Below are 16,261 nucleotides of genomic sequence, written 5' to 3' on the forward strand. Positions count from 1 at the left end.
CGACTTGACTCCACCATCTAGCTTAGGCCTAAGTGCCATTGGGATTCACAAATTAGATGTTCCCCCACCTATCTCGCCTGTGGGGCCTGAGCCAATAGGTGTGCTCTGAGCAGGCCGACCCCTCACGTCATGGTTCCCCTTCCCCTGGCCAGTAGCTCATTGGTTAGAGTGCTTACCTAGGAGGTGGGAGAGCTGGGTTCAAGTCTCTACTCTGAATCAGGCAGAGTGGGGACTGGAATCCAGATTTCCCACATCCGGGGCTAGTGCCCTAACCACTGGCCCAGAAGATGCAAAGGGGTATGGGCACCACCTTCATCCTTTGTGAGAAGGTTGCCTAAGGGCAAGTCTACGCTACAGCGTGTCTGGTGAAGACGCGCTATGCTGACAGGAGACCGCTCTCCTGGCATAGTATTGGCATAATGACTTCACCTTGGCGAGAAGAGTGTCTCCTGCCGACCTAGTGCCAGTGTGGACAGCATAAAACTTGTGTCATGGGGGGAGAGGGGCTTTTTCACACCCCTGAGCAACATAAGTTATATCAACTTATGCTGTTGTATAGACCTGCCCTCTGTCAACCCTTACTCCAAGAGAGGGTTCATGGCTGTGAATTCCAAGTAGAGCTAGAAGCCTCTCTCCAGTCTGATGTTAGACACTTAACTCCCTTTGAGGGGTGATGCTTAGGCCACACCGCTCACCTAAGCACTTCCTACTCAGTTTTCTGGCTTCTGTTCATCCCCTTTTTAAGCACCTAACTCTCCCCATACAATGCATGGGAATCCTGCACACCTCACCTGAGGCTGTGAATGCCACCAGGTGGCAGGGCACCCAAAGTTAGGTGATGCAGCACCTAAGCCCACTTCAGAGTAAAGAGAGAGTATGATGCACAGGCTGCCGTAATACTGGTAACTCACTAGTTCTGGCTTTGCAGCAGCTTTATTCATCTCAGATTCCTTTAGCCCTTCCCACAGACTTAAGTATTCTGAATTTAAAGGTGTTTGAATTATACCCAGCTAGTCTTTTTAGCAAGCTCCTGAAACCATTGAGAGAGAGCAATCTGACACCTCTGCCTCTTTGTACTCTGTGCATAAAATACAATCCAATAATAAATTAATTTAAAGTATCTTGCCCTTTTAATTTAAAGATCCCAAAGCATTTGACAGACATCAATCAATCACAATAACCCTATGAAGAAGTCAAAATATTATCTTTATTTTGCAGATGAGTAAGCTAAGTTACAAAGAAGGTTAAGTGGCTTGCCCACTGACATACTGCAATTCAGTGGCAGATCCTGAATTAAAATCTAGTGCTGAAATCTTAGCACTATCGACGTCAATGACAAAACTCCCATTAACTTCATTAGCGCCAGGATTTCACCCCAGGGACCCACCCTCCTCTTTAACCAAATTTGAAGCTATTTTTCCTTGTCCTTCGATTTCCTTACGATGTAGCATTTAATTTTCATATAAACCAGTGACACTGTATAATAGGGGACAGCTCCTGAGATAGTCACTGCGTCAATTTTATTTAGAAGTTTACTGATAAAATTATACTGGGCATGGTTCTTAAAGTCAAGGAAGTTATTGATTTTTTTAAAATAAAAATATGTGCAGCAGTAGCATTATAAAGAAAATTCAATATTGTTTAGCAAGCTGTACTGACCTTTTTATATTTTGATATTTTAAAATGACATATTAGAGATGAGATTAAAACCTTCCAGTATAGCTGTAAATTCCTTTAAAAAAATCTTATTGATTCAAAGATCTCAAGTCTTGGTAATAAAAGCCTTGAGATCTGAACAAATACAAATGAAAAATATTCCATTATTTTCAGCATCAGGGAGAGGTTGAGATTCAAAGTATATTTTGGAAATACTTTAATAATAATGACTTTGAATGGTTTTCAGTGCACCACTAGCAAAAGCTACCTGAACGCTTGCGGTCCGAGTAGAGTTTGTTAATAAATGTTACTGGTTTGGCAGCTGAACGTTTTTCAGTGAGTAACGCCACTCTGTTCTCACTGTAGCTAGCATCTGCTGCTCATGGAATCACCACTCTCAGAAAACACAACGGATGATTTGTTCAAAATTTTAACATGGGGATACATGAGAATAAAGGAAAGTTTTCAATCCCTTTAGGAAGAAGGTCAGTCTGGGCTCTAAAGTTGCTGCTAGGCCCCAACTCCTGCAAAGACTTCAACAGGATGACTTTATGGACCATAAACATATGGGCCTGTGTAAGTCTTTGCAGGATCAAGATCATGTAAAGGATCAAGCGTAACAGGGTTTCTATTCAGAATACCATCTCACAGTCTTACATTTTTTAACCTATATGGCAGATCACTGGTTCTCTTAAGGAATCATGGACCAGAGCCTCAGGTGAGCCAGGGTCTAGTGAAGGCCAAACAATGAGGTGTGTGAGAGAGCATGTTTTATGCCAAGGATTTTATAAGTAACTGGAGAGAAGTGCTCACTTACACCTTCAATGAGGTTTTAAAGGCCTTCATTGTAAAGCAAGGAAATAGAATAATGCTGCTGCACTCATAGAAGAATGCTAGATTTGCCACTTTGGCAATGGTTGCAAAAATAAAGTCATTGTTTTAAATTTTTTTTTAATCCAAACTTTTTTCTAATTATATATTTAACTGAACAAAAAAGTACAACAGGATCCTGCCAGATGTAGTTTTTTATGGTGCTTTTGCCCCAGGAGCATGTTTGGACCTGGGAAAGTGTAATAGGTTGGACGTACATTTATAGCATCCCCTCAGACCTGGAGATGGCATGGCAAGGGTTTTTCATGTCTGGTGGCCTCTTCCTAAGCCCTAGGATAGCCTTTCCCAGCTCTCGTCTTCTGAGACTCTGCATGAGCATTCTGTGGATGGCCCTCTCGGCAAGTCCCATAAGAGTTCAGTCCCCTTCCAGGGGTAACAACAGGCCCAAATGAAGTCCAAACAAATCTAAACAATAATTATTCTGTCCAGTGCTTAATTTGTAATGAAAGAGGTGTTGGTGAGCAAGCAATTTTTTTACATTCATAACTGATGGAGGAAGCCCAGTGTGAACACCTATGTCTAGAGGTGCCGGGGCTCAGCCCTGGCTAGCCTTGGCACAAATTAAGCACTGATTCTGACCCTTGGGGCAATAGAAATCTTTTCCTTCTGGGCCACCTATTCCCAGGCCCTGCAGAGTTTTTCCTATATTACTTTCTTCTAGCAGATTTTCCCCACCACTTCCAGCAATGGTCTCAAGTTGCTGTAGGGGAGGTCTAGATTGGATATTAGGAAACACTATTTTACTAGGAGGGTGGTGGAATGGGTTACCTAGGGAGGTGGTGGAATCTCCATCCTTAGAGGTTTTTAAGGTCTGGCTTGACAAAGCCCTGGCTGGGATGATTTAGTTGGTGTTGGTCCTGGTCCTGCTTTGAGTAAGGAGTTGGACTAGATGACCTCCTGAGGTCTTCTCCTCCAACCCTATTCTTCTATGATTCTCTTCCCTCAGGAGTCTTCCTGTTCACTGCTGGAGTCTCACTGCATCCGCTTACAAAACTCTACCTTAGGACTCCCTCCCTCAGAATGAATCAAGCACTAGGCTGCAGAAGCAATGTCAAATCCCCTTAAATCTTAGTCCTGCAACCACAGACTGGACTGTCACATCATCATTCATAACTGGGAACTCTGCCCTTAACTAATGCTCTTGATACTGATGCGTGATCATTGCCTTGCTTTCAACCCATGCCCATCTGTTAGGATGGCATTATGCCTGCTTAGAGTAGCATGCCAATGGAATTGAGGCATAAATGCCATCCCAAAATGGGTTTAGATGGGCAGGCGGAATATGTTGCTAGTAGGAGCCCTTCTTTAATCAGACACTTTCTTTGTGACCCTGTGGTACCAAAGAAACCTTTCCACCTGACTGCACCTGTTCACAAGCAGAGAAAACAGAGGAACTGTGGATACGATATGATTGCTGAAAATTCATGTTTCCTGCAGGCACATTGAAGCTTTTTGGCACGACATAGAATGTCAAAACATAAGGCACCCCCATATGATATGTTCATTATATTCGTAAGGTCAGATTTTCAAAAATTGTCATATGCCATTATAGCTGCCTAATTTGTACATGAAAATACCTGATTTGCACATACACATCTTGGGTATTTGCATGCCTCATGGTCAGTTGGGTGCCTAACTGGTCATCTGTACATGCAAACATCCAATTTATGTGTAAGAATAAACCTTGTATCTAAATAAGCATGTACAACTGCATCAATTAATTTGCACATGCCTACTTTTGAGAGTCTTGTGCTTGATTTCTATACCATATATTATGGTTAGTCATTTTTTTTAAACATCAAAAGTATATTTTGTTGGAAAACTGGGTTTTCAACTAAATTAAATTTTTCACCAAAAAAGTATCTGCTTTCCACAGAAAAATTTGGCTTTCTGACAAAAAAAAAAAAAAAAAAACAACCACCAAAAATAAAAATAAATGAACACATGAAAACCAAAAAGGTTTTGATTGACAAATACTACTCTGGTGCCTCGTAGGAGTTTTAGTTCAGATGTTCATGCCTCCATTCTCCTCTCTGGGCTGGAATCTCCAGGTGGGCTTCTGTGATGTCCAGCACGGTGACTCAGCAAGAGGAGATGATAATGCAGCATGTGAGATGTAGTCTGGCCAGGGAGACCAGCCCTTAGAGGAGAGGTGCATGAGGTACCTGAACTAAAATTCCCATGAGCCAGCACAGCTACCCTGAAATTTTGGCTTTCAGAAAAAATGACAAATCAAAAGCTTTTGGGTTTATGGCTGCAATTTTTCAGTTTTTGAATTTTCACTGAAAAGTGGAAATTTTCCATGGATTTTCTGGTCAGTCCTACAATATATGTTCTTAGCTTCTGTACAGCACTTTGGACATATTATTTGTACTGTCACATCAGGATTCTCTGTTGAAAGCCAAGACATTTACAGCCAGGACCACTGATCTTTAACAAACACAGCTGATGGTTCCTTCTTTGCCTCTGTTGTCTTCTAACCAGAGAAGCTGGCAACAAGTCCAAGGCACATAACCCCTAAATTCTTCTTCTTCAAGCATTTTATGTCCTTTCATGTGAAACTAAAGGCAGGTCTCCAGTGAAATCGGTGCAGCGACATAGCTGCAGCTGTGCTGTTGTAGAGCTTCAGTGAAGATACTAGTTGCCAATGCGGGAAGCTTTTCCTGTCAGCATAGTTAATCCACCTCCATGAGAGATAGTAGCTATGTCAATGGGAGAAGCTCTCCTGTGTACACTGGAGGTTAGGTCATTATAGCTACGTAGCTTGGGGGTGTGGATTTTTCACAGCCTTGAGTGATGTAGTTATTGTGATGTAAGTTTGTCATGTAGACCTGGCACATCTTGGGCCAGCCCCTCTGCTGGGGTAAATTAGCACAGTTCTGTTAAAGTCAAGGGAGCTACACTGGTGACTTAAGCTGAGGGTCTGGGCCACCATCGTTGCTCCGTTTAATCTAGGCCCTATTTGTGGGAGCCAATGGGGATGGAGGTAGAAAGCAAAATGTCAGGCAATGGAGTGAAGTGGACTGACAAAGCCTGAGGGTGATCATCATGATATATGGTCTGGATTTGAAAATGCTTGTTGATAGAACAGAGGAAGTGCACATATTTTACATGTATACCTATTTCCCCCATTAAGCTCAATTAGCTGTAGTGTGTAAGCAGTCAGGGACTGTAAGATCTCCTGTATGACTGACACTATTCTCTGGGAACTTGCTTAGTTCATTTCTTCTCTCATCTTTCAGGCACCACCATTAATATACAGGCATAAAGGACATCATTACTAATACAGATAGCTGCAGCCCTCCTCCCCCACCAAAAGTAAACTTTGGTTCCTAAATCAGGTTTACGCTCCAAAGCAATACATGCCCACGTAGCTTGCCATGGCTAAAACTGCATAACAGAGATTAAAATATATATATCTATATATATATATAGATATATGGGGTCTGGTTATCCTCTGGCAGTCAGTGACATTACAATGGCGTAAAACGGGACGAATGCACTAGTGAATAAGATCCATAGAGACCATGGCTGGCAGTCTTTTGCTACGAAAAACTCCTAGCCAACAAGAATGAAGGGCTTTAAGACCCTTGACTGGAAGACAAAGTCAAAATATTAAGTATTACGCAACACCATTTTAGTGTCTTCAATAGGATTGTAACAGAATAAACGGGGAAAGAATGTGGCTCTGAGCATTGCTGCTTTTTCCTGTTAATGCCCCACAGCAGTAACACCAGCCAGGAGAGTAGAGAGTTTTTCCCCTTCAAATACCCCACAAAGTCTAGACTGCTCAGCTCTATTTCTTCATTGCTTATAGAAGCTAGATTTGAATTGGTTATTTACTGCTTGTAGGACTGGCTTGACATAAGTAACTTGCCGCATTTCCGAGTGAGCATCATTGGGTATGTGACTGGAAGGTTAATTTGTAAATAGGGGCTTGACAAATGACATGCTGGAGTCAGGATGTCTGTGTTAGCTAAGATAAGCCACAACACCCTGATGCTAGGGACTATGGACAACATAAACCAGAAAGGTAAGGACCAGGTTCCATGTGAACAGCACATGGACAGAGCATGCTGTACAGGGATTGGTTCCTGCAAAGTAACCAAGCCAATCAAAAAATGGGTGCTGTTATGTATAGCAAATGTAATGTCATGTGTAAACGTATACAAAGGAAGAGGTTTGCTGTGTAACTTTGGATGTGTGGTTTGCCCTATGCCCACCCCCTACACTTGAGTGTGATCAACTCAGCATAGCTTTGCTGTATGCCAAATAAAGGAGCCTGCATGATGAATCCAGAGTTGAACTACGTGTTTTGGATCCCAGAGAGCTGGATGAAATGTTCTCCCAGAACTGGACAAGGTGTTCTCGATAAGCAGAGCGGAATTGGTCTCGGACGGAATCCCAACATTATTGGTGCTGGACTCAGATTGGATCCATTTGTCTGGAACGTGTAACATATAATAAGCTAGATGTGTAGCTTTACTGTCAAGGTTCGCAACCGAGCAGTTTAGCAATGGAGTTGGAATCTGAGGAGGTTTTCAGAACATGGGAGGAGTGGGCTGGATTTAAAGAGGTCCCTCTGGATTCCCCTGGGAAGTTATAGGGGTAGACTGGAACCAGGTGGAAAATGAACTCCAGTAAATAGTATTAGACAAGAAATGCAAGAAAAAGAAACAAAAAACCATGTTATTAAATTATAGTACAGACGTCTTTCCTAAAGAGAAATCCAGAACCATAAAGGGAATATTTTGGAAACATAAAGGGAGGTATTTTGGATTCATATGTAAAAGAATGCTTAGCAGAACACAACCAAGTTCCGTTGAATGCCACTGAAACTTTAAAGAATAAGACCCAGGGGTGATCATGGAGGGAACAGCAGTTTGCAAACAAGCACAAAGATAAGCTCAAAGAAATCAGCTGAGAAATGTGTCACTTTGGGAGATAATGACAGGTTTCAGAGGAACAGCCCTGTTAGTCTGTATTCGCAAAAAGAAAAGGAGGACTTGTGGCACCTTAGAGACTAACCAATTTATTTGAGCAGAGCTTTCGTGAGCTACAGCTCACTTCATCAGATGTATACCGTGGAAACAGTATATATGTATACCGTGGAAATACATCTGATGTATTTCCACGGTATACATCTGATGAAGTGAGCTGTAGCTCATGAAAGCTCTGCTCAAATAAATTGGTTAGTCTCTAAGGTGCCACAAGTACTCCTTTTCTTTTTGGGAGATAAGTGATTCAAGGAAAGGGATTGAGGAGTTAAAAGTAGCTTTTGCACAAATTAACATTACAGAATTTGGAGAGAATTAAAGTCAGGGGCAGTAGAAATGTTAAAGAGTGAAAGTGTTTTAGGAAGAGAATGCTTGGTTTGATACGAAAACCTGGTTTATGGCAGTACAATTCAGTACAGTCTTGCCCAGTGGAACTCTGGTAGTTAAACCAATTATGGCACCCCTACCTATGTGTTTGTCCCCAAGAGCCTTTACAGCCATTTTGAAGGAAAATGGGCCTTTTCTCTGGAGGAATGGTTTGTAAATAATTAGTTGTAAATGACCTCTGTAGGCATTTGACTATGGACAATTTAGTCAAAATCTCTAAAAGGACATAAGAGGTTTCCATTTGAACTTGACTGTCTCTGAATGTACAAGTAGGGAATGTAATCTGGGTACAGTTGTGTAAACTATAATTAGAGCAACACAAGGGTTGTTGAGAAAAATATTTAAACACATTGGTGTAATTATGCAGGGTTTTAAAAGACCTAAACACTCTTGACTTCTAAAACCCCATTTTATATGTCTAAAATGAACTGGCCTTTAAAAGATTCCTTTAAAAATCCATTTGAATCTTTCATTCAAAGTTGCAAAAACTGATGGACACTTTTTTGAGCAGCTGCAAAAGTTATCCGGTAGTGTTTGCTAAATTCTTCCCCCCGCCTCGCAAGCCAAAAACAAGTAGCTGGTGTTATCTGGCTTTGAGATGATGTTTTTTCATGAAGTTCAACATTTTTTTCCAATAAGGACTAGAGGACATGGTTGTGGCTGTGGCAGGGATGGACAGAACCAGGACAGAAGGAAGAGACTCTGGATCCTTTCATAGTAATGAAACAGCAGCTGAAAGAGTGGCAGGACTAAAATGAAAAATTAAAGAGACAGTGCACGTCTGGAGCAATAGCAAGGGGAGGGAGGGGGTCACAAGAGTAGCAATTTTAGGAACACCAAGCCTTAAAGTGTCTCTGAGGGCTTGTCTACATTACCCTTAGGATCGACGGGCAGCGATTGATCCAGCGGGAGTCGATTTATCGTGTCTACTCTAGACACGATAAATCGACCACCGAGCACTCTCCCATCAACTCTGGTACTCCACCAGAGTGAGAGGTGCAGGTGGAGTTGACAGGAGAGCGTCAGCTGTCAACTCACTGCAGTGAAGACACTGCGGTGAATAGATCTAAGTACGTCGACTTCGGCTATGTTATTCACATAGTTGAAGTTGTGTAACTGAGATCGATTCCCCCCATCCCTCCTCCGCCAGTGTAGACCAGGCCTCAGTGATTAGACAGTCACTTTGATAGAAGTACATGGAGACTCTAAGTACAAAACAAACAGCTACACTTCATGTGACAATTAGTATGGCTAACATGATTTTTTGGTAAATCAAGGGTAAGAGTTGCATTATGGAAGGAAGGTACATTCCCTTGGAATGTGTAGCGTATACTGTAAAAGGGGTAAAGCAAATGTAAAGGCAAATGTAAATGTAAAATGTATAGAGGCTCCAAAGAGAAGCCACAATGAGTTGTGTTTTCTTTCTTCAGAGGGCTGTGTGCTTTGGAAGTGGAAAACAACCCAGCACCAAGAAAGATCAGTGAATGTAAGAAATGGAGCTTAACCATTAACACGCATTTACAAAAGTTCTGTTTAACTGTAGTGTAAAGTAAATGTTATTAGGAAGTAAAAGCTTATATGATAGTGTTTTGTAAATAGAAATAATGTAAGATGCTTTGGGAACATAACCAAGTATTTCAACAGACGCTAACAGCAGAAGTACTGCATCCATTACATGAGCACGCGTTTTAGCCAGAATTAGCATCTGGAGTATTATATTTTAAAAATCAACAAAGCAAAGAATGTGTTGATACAGAGTGTAACTATTTTATATGTATAATATTGTAAATGATTTTTAAATGTACAAGATAAAGGTAATGAAAGGTAAAAGGCAAAAACAATGATACGTGCAGTATATAACATATATTTCCCATATAAAGTAAAAGAGGCCTCAAGTGACAAAGAACAAAGAGAGTTGCCTTCTTTTATCACCACAGAAAAGTTAATAGCCAGGGTCCAATACCATGAAGTTCCATGCAAAAAGCACTGCAACTCATCTGGTGTGGAAGAAGTTTGGTTTCTGTCCTCAAATACAGTTGCAAGACAATGCAAGGTCTGGAAAGCTACAGACTTGAACTACTGTTTTCACCTGGGGACATTTACATGTGCAGATGTAACGTCTTACTGTACAGAGTTGCCAGCACATGGGTTCACTCTGGGAGAACAGTCTCCAGATTGCACAGTTTGGTTGAGACACTGGGAAGTTGGTAAAGTAACGCTGCCTATGCTGGTGATGACAAGTATTGTGTGGTGGCTGAGGAGGACCACAGCTAGTATGGACTCAGGGAATGTTATTTTAATTGGCCTGTGTTCTGTGTCACACCCAAATTTCCTGTGGTGATAAATGGAAATATTTTTATATTTTGTAACAGTTTTTCCATAATGTAATTAAAATGACAGTAAAATTAAAACCAAAGGATGCTTTAATGGCAGAGAAAACTTATAATGAGGGATTATACGCTGGTGGGCTGTACAAGAGGAGGTGAGCTTGCACCCTTCCCCCTCCCCCAGTTTGTACTTTCAGCCTAATATTAATGGTGGACGATTGTTCAAATAATTACAACTACTGTGGTGCTGGGCATGTGTTGCTAGGTAATAAACTTGAAAAGAAGAGCAAAGAAACACTGGAATAGGATACTATCATAAAAAAAACCCCAAGAAAATAAAAGAAGTGGAAATGTAGGCCTGGCTTGACATAAGTTACTTGCCTCATTTCTTAGTGGCTTGACAAACAGTATGCTGGAGCCATGGAGTCTGCGCTCACTAAGATAAGCAGCAAGACCCAGATGGTAGGAACTCATCGTCGTGGGCTATCCCTCGATACAAGGATTATGTCTGCCACGGGGAAGAGTCACTGATGAGACTTAAAATGGCTGAGGAGTCCAATCTGTGCTCTACAGGTTTTTCCACATACGTGACAGGTGGTTGCTTAGAGAGAGCAGAATTGCTGGCTGGGATGCTGTACACTTTCCTTCATCCCCTGTCATTTCTCAGCCTCTTGAACAAGGCAATTATCTTCAAAACGGGCTGAGGCTTGATATATGATGTGATGCCATTGCAGTCTACTGCCAGTCAGCTCTTCCCAATTCATGGGGGTCAATGCCTCCCTTCTTAAGATATACTTGAGTGTCCTTGGAGCATTTCCTCTGTCTCCTGTGAGTCCTGTTACCATGACTAAGTTGAAAAAAAGAGGACTTGCTTTGGAAGACAGGTATCAGCCATCCACACACAGTGACCAGCCCAGCGAAGTTGGTGTTTCAGTATCTTTGCCTCAACACTGGTGATGTTAGCTTCAGAGGGAACACTGGCATTGCGGTGACAGTCTTCTCATCTGATATAGAGAATCTTTCTAAGACAGTGATGGTGGTACCACTCCAGATGCTTATGATGGCTTTGGTATGTCACCCATGTCTCGCACCCAGAAAAAGGAGTTGGGATGACTACTGCATTCCAGACCAGGATCTTAGTTTTCATCTGCAGATCTGTCAATAAAGACACAACAGAGCAACTTTCTGTCACAACTGATCCTATGCTCGATCTCCACATCAAGATTGGTTGTCTAGGAGAGGTGGCTACCAGGTAAAGGAAATGCTCAACATTTTCCAGGGGTTCACCACTGATGATAATTTGTGGGAGAAGGGGGGCAACTTGTCATGGGCAGGCTGATAAAGCACCTTAGTTTTCCCAATGTTGAGGGAAAGCCCCAGGCTATGATAGGCGCCCAAGAAAAGATCTAGGGTGGACTGCAAGTCAGCCTTGCTGCGAGCAAGGACAGCACAGTCATCAGCATACTGAAGGTCAGTAATAACAGTCCTGGTGACCTTAGTTTTAGAACAAAGACACCTCAGGTTGAAGAGCTGGCTATCCATGCACTACTCAATCTCAATACCAGAAGAAAGGTGGTCATGAATAAGATTCAAAATCGGAGCAAGACCGATGGAAAACAGGGTTTGGGCAATAACACAGGACTATGGACAAGTTAAACCTGGACTCTAATGATCAGGTTCTACATGAAGAGCATAAGGACAGAGCAAAGTAACCAAGCCAATCAAAAAATATGTGGTGTAATGTATAGCTAATGTAATGTAGTGTGTAAATGCATATAAAGGAAGAGCTTTGCTGTGTAACTTTGGATGTGTGAAATGCCCAATACCCAACCCCTATGCTTGAGACCGATCAATTCAATGAAGCTTTACTGTATGCCAAATAAAGGAGCCTGCATGATGAAATCCAGAGTCGAACTGAGTGTTTCGGATCCCAGAGAACTGGATCAAGTGTTGTTCCAGAACTGGACAAGGTGTTCTGGATAAGCCAAGTGGAAAAGGTCTTGGAGGGAATCCCAACACTGTTTAATAGACTTGAGGTGGCTGGTAGTCTAGGTGCGAAGCCAAGAAACCAAGAGAAGTTGGCCCTACCCAACTTGGCTTTGAAAAAGGAGGTTATGGTGATTCACCTCTTAACATTTTCTTTACTGTTTTCCTACCTTAAACACCATTTTGAAATCATTTAGAATTTTAATGCTGAATATATTTTAAACTATAGCTGGGTTCAGATAAGTTAAAAATCAGTTTGCCCGCCTGCCCTGGAATTCCTGACAACCTGAGAGTTCATATTCCTTGGCTGGATGTAAATTCTTATTTTCAGTGAATTGATTTTTCTTTTTTTATATGGATGGGCTTCCTCCCGCCCCCACCATCTTTGAAATATTTTTTAGAATTAGAATTAATCTACTACTCTTGAAGGCTGCTGGATTGACAACCCTGGAAACTGAAGTCTTCTATCTCCCACATGGACAGGCAAGCATAAGCAGCCACAGTACAAACATCCCCCTGCTGCCTAGTAATGTGTTTCATGCCTGGGGTACAGACAGTGCCTCTTACTGCAAAAGGCTAGAGTGTAGGATTTTTAACTCTGCTTTCAGTCACTCCACTGGGAGCAGAATTAAACCAGCATCGAATCCTTTTGAAAAATCCTACTCAGAATGCATCGGACTGAATCCTCAATTGTACTTAGCAAAATGAGAGGATATCTTATGAATCAGATACCTTATGAAGTGCATATTTTCTGACCCACACAGACAATCTGAGATACACATCCCAACAGACGTACATTATCCATGGGATTGCATGATATGACCCTTAATATCAGTGAGTCTGTAGTACTCGATATACTGTACCATTATGGGCTTTGGTTTTCCCCCCGCCCCCGACCCGCAAACCCACTCTCCTGTTCTGTGCTGGAAATGGCCCACCTTGATTATCATACACATTGTAAGGAGAGTGATCACTTTACATAAGCTATTACCAGCAGGAGAGTGGGGTGGGGGGAGAGAAAACCTTTTGTAGTGATAAACACCCATTTTTTCATGATTTGTGTGTATAAAAACAAACATCTTCTGTATTTTCCACAGTATGCATCCGATGAAGTGAGCTGTAGCTCACGAAAGCTTATGCTCAAATAAATTGGTTAGTCTCGAAGGTGCCACAAGTACTCCTTTAAATATAACAGGGATCAACTCAACATCACTCATGTTTTACACGCACATGGATTTGGGAGTAAAGGAAAAGCAGTGCAAGCCCATACTGTGCAAGTGTCACTATACATAATGGCAGATGCACCTCAGTTCAGACCTGCAATTGCCTCTGTGATCTGTGCAATGGGCCTCAGTTTATGCGTAAGGGGGTGGTTGATTTCATTATACCATCTATTCCAACTTCAGTTACAGACTGGGATAAAATCCGCTGAAAAAATGGTAATCTGTTGGTGACCAAGCAAAGCAAGCTCCGCTCTTCAAAAAATGAAAAGATAGTACATTAACCTCCTATGCAACTCCCTCATTCCTGCTCAGCTGTTTGCTTCCTCTTTACATTGTCCCTCTTCCAGATCTAACTTTTGTGAGTTTTGTGATCCTTTTTTAACCCCTCACATGATTTCCTTATTTTGTCTATTGGTCTGTGAACGTTGTGTTGATGTATATAGGTATTATCAGTGCTGGTGATCTGGTCTTCCATGCATCTGTGTGCTGACCATTTTTATCTTTCCCCCTCATAGTCATCCCGACTGGGTCTAGCACTGTTATTTATTTGGCCTAAGATGCAAGTCTGCCAATGCTATTGGTTACGCCCAGTATTCCTGATGCTGATGTGTAGCCATAAGGGGATAAAATTTCTGCCTGGATGGCATGAGACATTCTACCAGGAGTCAAACTACTCAGCCATGTAGAAGGTATATTAGCTGATGGTTCAAAGCCACTCTCTTCTGAAGGTTAGGGATGTCCAGGCTACAAACCACATAAGGTATTAGCTTCACTAAGAAGAATACAAATATTGGTATTTACATAATGCCTTTTCAGCTGAGATTTCAAGTACTTTACAGAAATTATTTAGGTTGTTGGTCCCTGCCCCAAAGAGACTTATTTTTTGTTCTACACAAACCTCTTCTAGGCATCTTACATGGTCAGCACCTTTCTCCATCCATGTGTTGAAAACAGGTTTCTAACTGAACCAGACAGCTCTGCTCCTGTCCCTCCTCCGTTCTTTCCTTTCATCTTGTTTAAACCTTTCTCTTCTGACAGCGCTCACTGTACAGCATTTTTGGCTTCCAGTGAGACTGACACCAAAGAACCATCCCACAGGAGGTAATCACGTATTGAGCAGCTAATGCCTCCAGCTCAGAGCACAGGAGTGTCTCTCCCTTGACTCACTGGTGTTTCTCTTATCAGGAAGCAAGAAAACAATGTCATCCAACTGGGACACCCACCGAGTGCACTGCCGCATTGGAGTGGTAAGCGAGTGGAAGTTCATGTTATACTATACTGTTAGACAACTTAAGACAAAACAGTGATTTTTCTTAACTGTTTAAGTGCAGCATTTGGTGTGTATATGCATGCTTTAAAAGAAAAAATGTTCAGTACCTTACTGAACATCTGTAGTAAACTTTCTCTGCATACGGCACTGGATAATGGCCAATGAGAGATTCCAAATGCCCAGCAAATCATTAATTCACTGCAAGAACAAGAGATGCAGAGATAAGCTCCTGCTTCATGTATTCCTCTATAAAACAACTTTACTTACAATCATTTAGCTTTCATGACAGTTAACCTACTTGCATTTCTCATGTGTAAATGCTCAGTCTTCATTACACTTGGCACAAAGAAATGGGTACATGCCAAACCAAGCCTTCCCAAGGGGGAAAAAAAAGTTTTCTTTTACCATCTACAATATGTATCTGTTTGTCAGAGCTATAATAGTACTTTGCATTAGAGAAGAATTCATGGCTAATGTACAGTAAGAGCACTCCTCACTAAAACCTTTCAGCTGCTAGCACACAATATTCTAAGAAATGCAAACTGATTAAAAATTTTTATAACACATTGTTATAACTTCCCATTGTGTAGATTATGTTGTAGCGCTCTCCTACAAAGCATGGCAAAGCAAAATATTTCCTTATGGCTTTAGCAATCATACACGCATCTTTAAAACATCCTGGGCCAAATTCTCTGACACATTCTCTATAAGGTGGTGAAGCACCATTGACTTGAATAGAGCTGTACTGATTTATGTCAGCAAAGAATTTGGCCCCATGATTCCAATCTGTCTGTATACCAGATTGCTTATCAGCACTTGTTACTTGAGTTTAAACATTTCTCATCTTTTCAAGCAGGCCACACACGTAGCATTGGCTGGTAGATCTGAACTCTAGTCCTTTCTTAATAGCAGGACATGCTTTCCTTTTTCAGATTGTGCAGCAGTGCACTCCTCTCCTGTGGCCATCTCTGTTGTTACCTCCATAATTGTCTTCACCACCTCCCTAATACCTCTCCAGAGCTCAGTAGACTCTCTGCCTCCAGCCCCGGTTTTGCTGTCTATCACATTTATATTTCATAATGTAGAGACTTGTTCACTTACACCAGTGTAAATCAGGAGGAACTCTGCTGAAGTCAATGTTGCTACAATGGTGTAAGTAAGAGAAGACTCAGATGTGGCAAACTTAACAAAATTATGGAACACAAGTTATTAAGATCAACACATTTCCTGTCTAGTCTGGTTTCCTCCCTACTTTCAACTAATCAGGCGTTCTATTTGTTTCCTTCTGTCTTTTATCTCCTCTTACTCATTCTTACTACCTCCTTAAACTCTGGGGGGAAGTGGGAAAGTTAAGACAAAGAAGTGTTCTGCGAGCACGGAGAATCATGGTCATTCTGTTCTGCCGTGGAAGCAAGTTTCACAGTCACAGGCCAACTTCAGAAAAAAACTCAGTCTCCAATCTTGTAATTCAACATATCCACAGTTCCTGAGGAATGTATCTGTTAAGGGACATCATTGCTTCAA

General features: G+C 41.7%; 1 protein-coding gene and 1 long non-coding RNA gene across 2 annotated transcripts in view; one reads left to right on the top strand and one right to left on the bottom strand.

Moving 5' to 3' along the window:
- Positions 1 to 9,430, top strand: part of KIF16B (kinesin family member 16B) — a 288,909-nt gene extending 279,479 nt beyond the window's left edge. The window contains exon 27 of the mRNA XM_075127230.1: positions 9,362 to 9,430. Coding sequence (XP_074983331.1) covers positions 9,362 to 9,415 — 54 coding nt within the window. The 3' untranslated portion in view covers positions 9,416 to 9,430. The remainder of the gene's footprint in view (positions 1 to 9,361) is intronic.
- A 5,528-nt stretch (positions 9,431 to 14,958) lies between these two features.
- LOC142071652 (uncharacterized) overlaps positions 14,959 to 16,261 on the bottom strand; it is an 85,384-nt gene continuing 84,081 nt past the window's right edge. Inside the window, exon 3 of the long non-coding RNA XR_012667871.1 lies at positions 14,959 to 16,255. This is a non-coding gene — a long non-coding RNA (uncharacterized LOC142071652). The remainder of the gene's footprint in view (positions 16,256 to 16,261) is intronic.

The sequence above is a fragment of the Caretta caretta genome, chromosome 3, assembly GCF_965140235.1.
Source record: "Caretta caretta isolate rCarCar2 chromosome 3, rCarCar1.hap1, whole genome shotgun sequence".
NCBI lineage: Eukaryota > Metazoa > Chordata > Testudines > Cheloniidae > Caretta > Caretta caretta.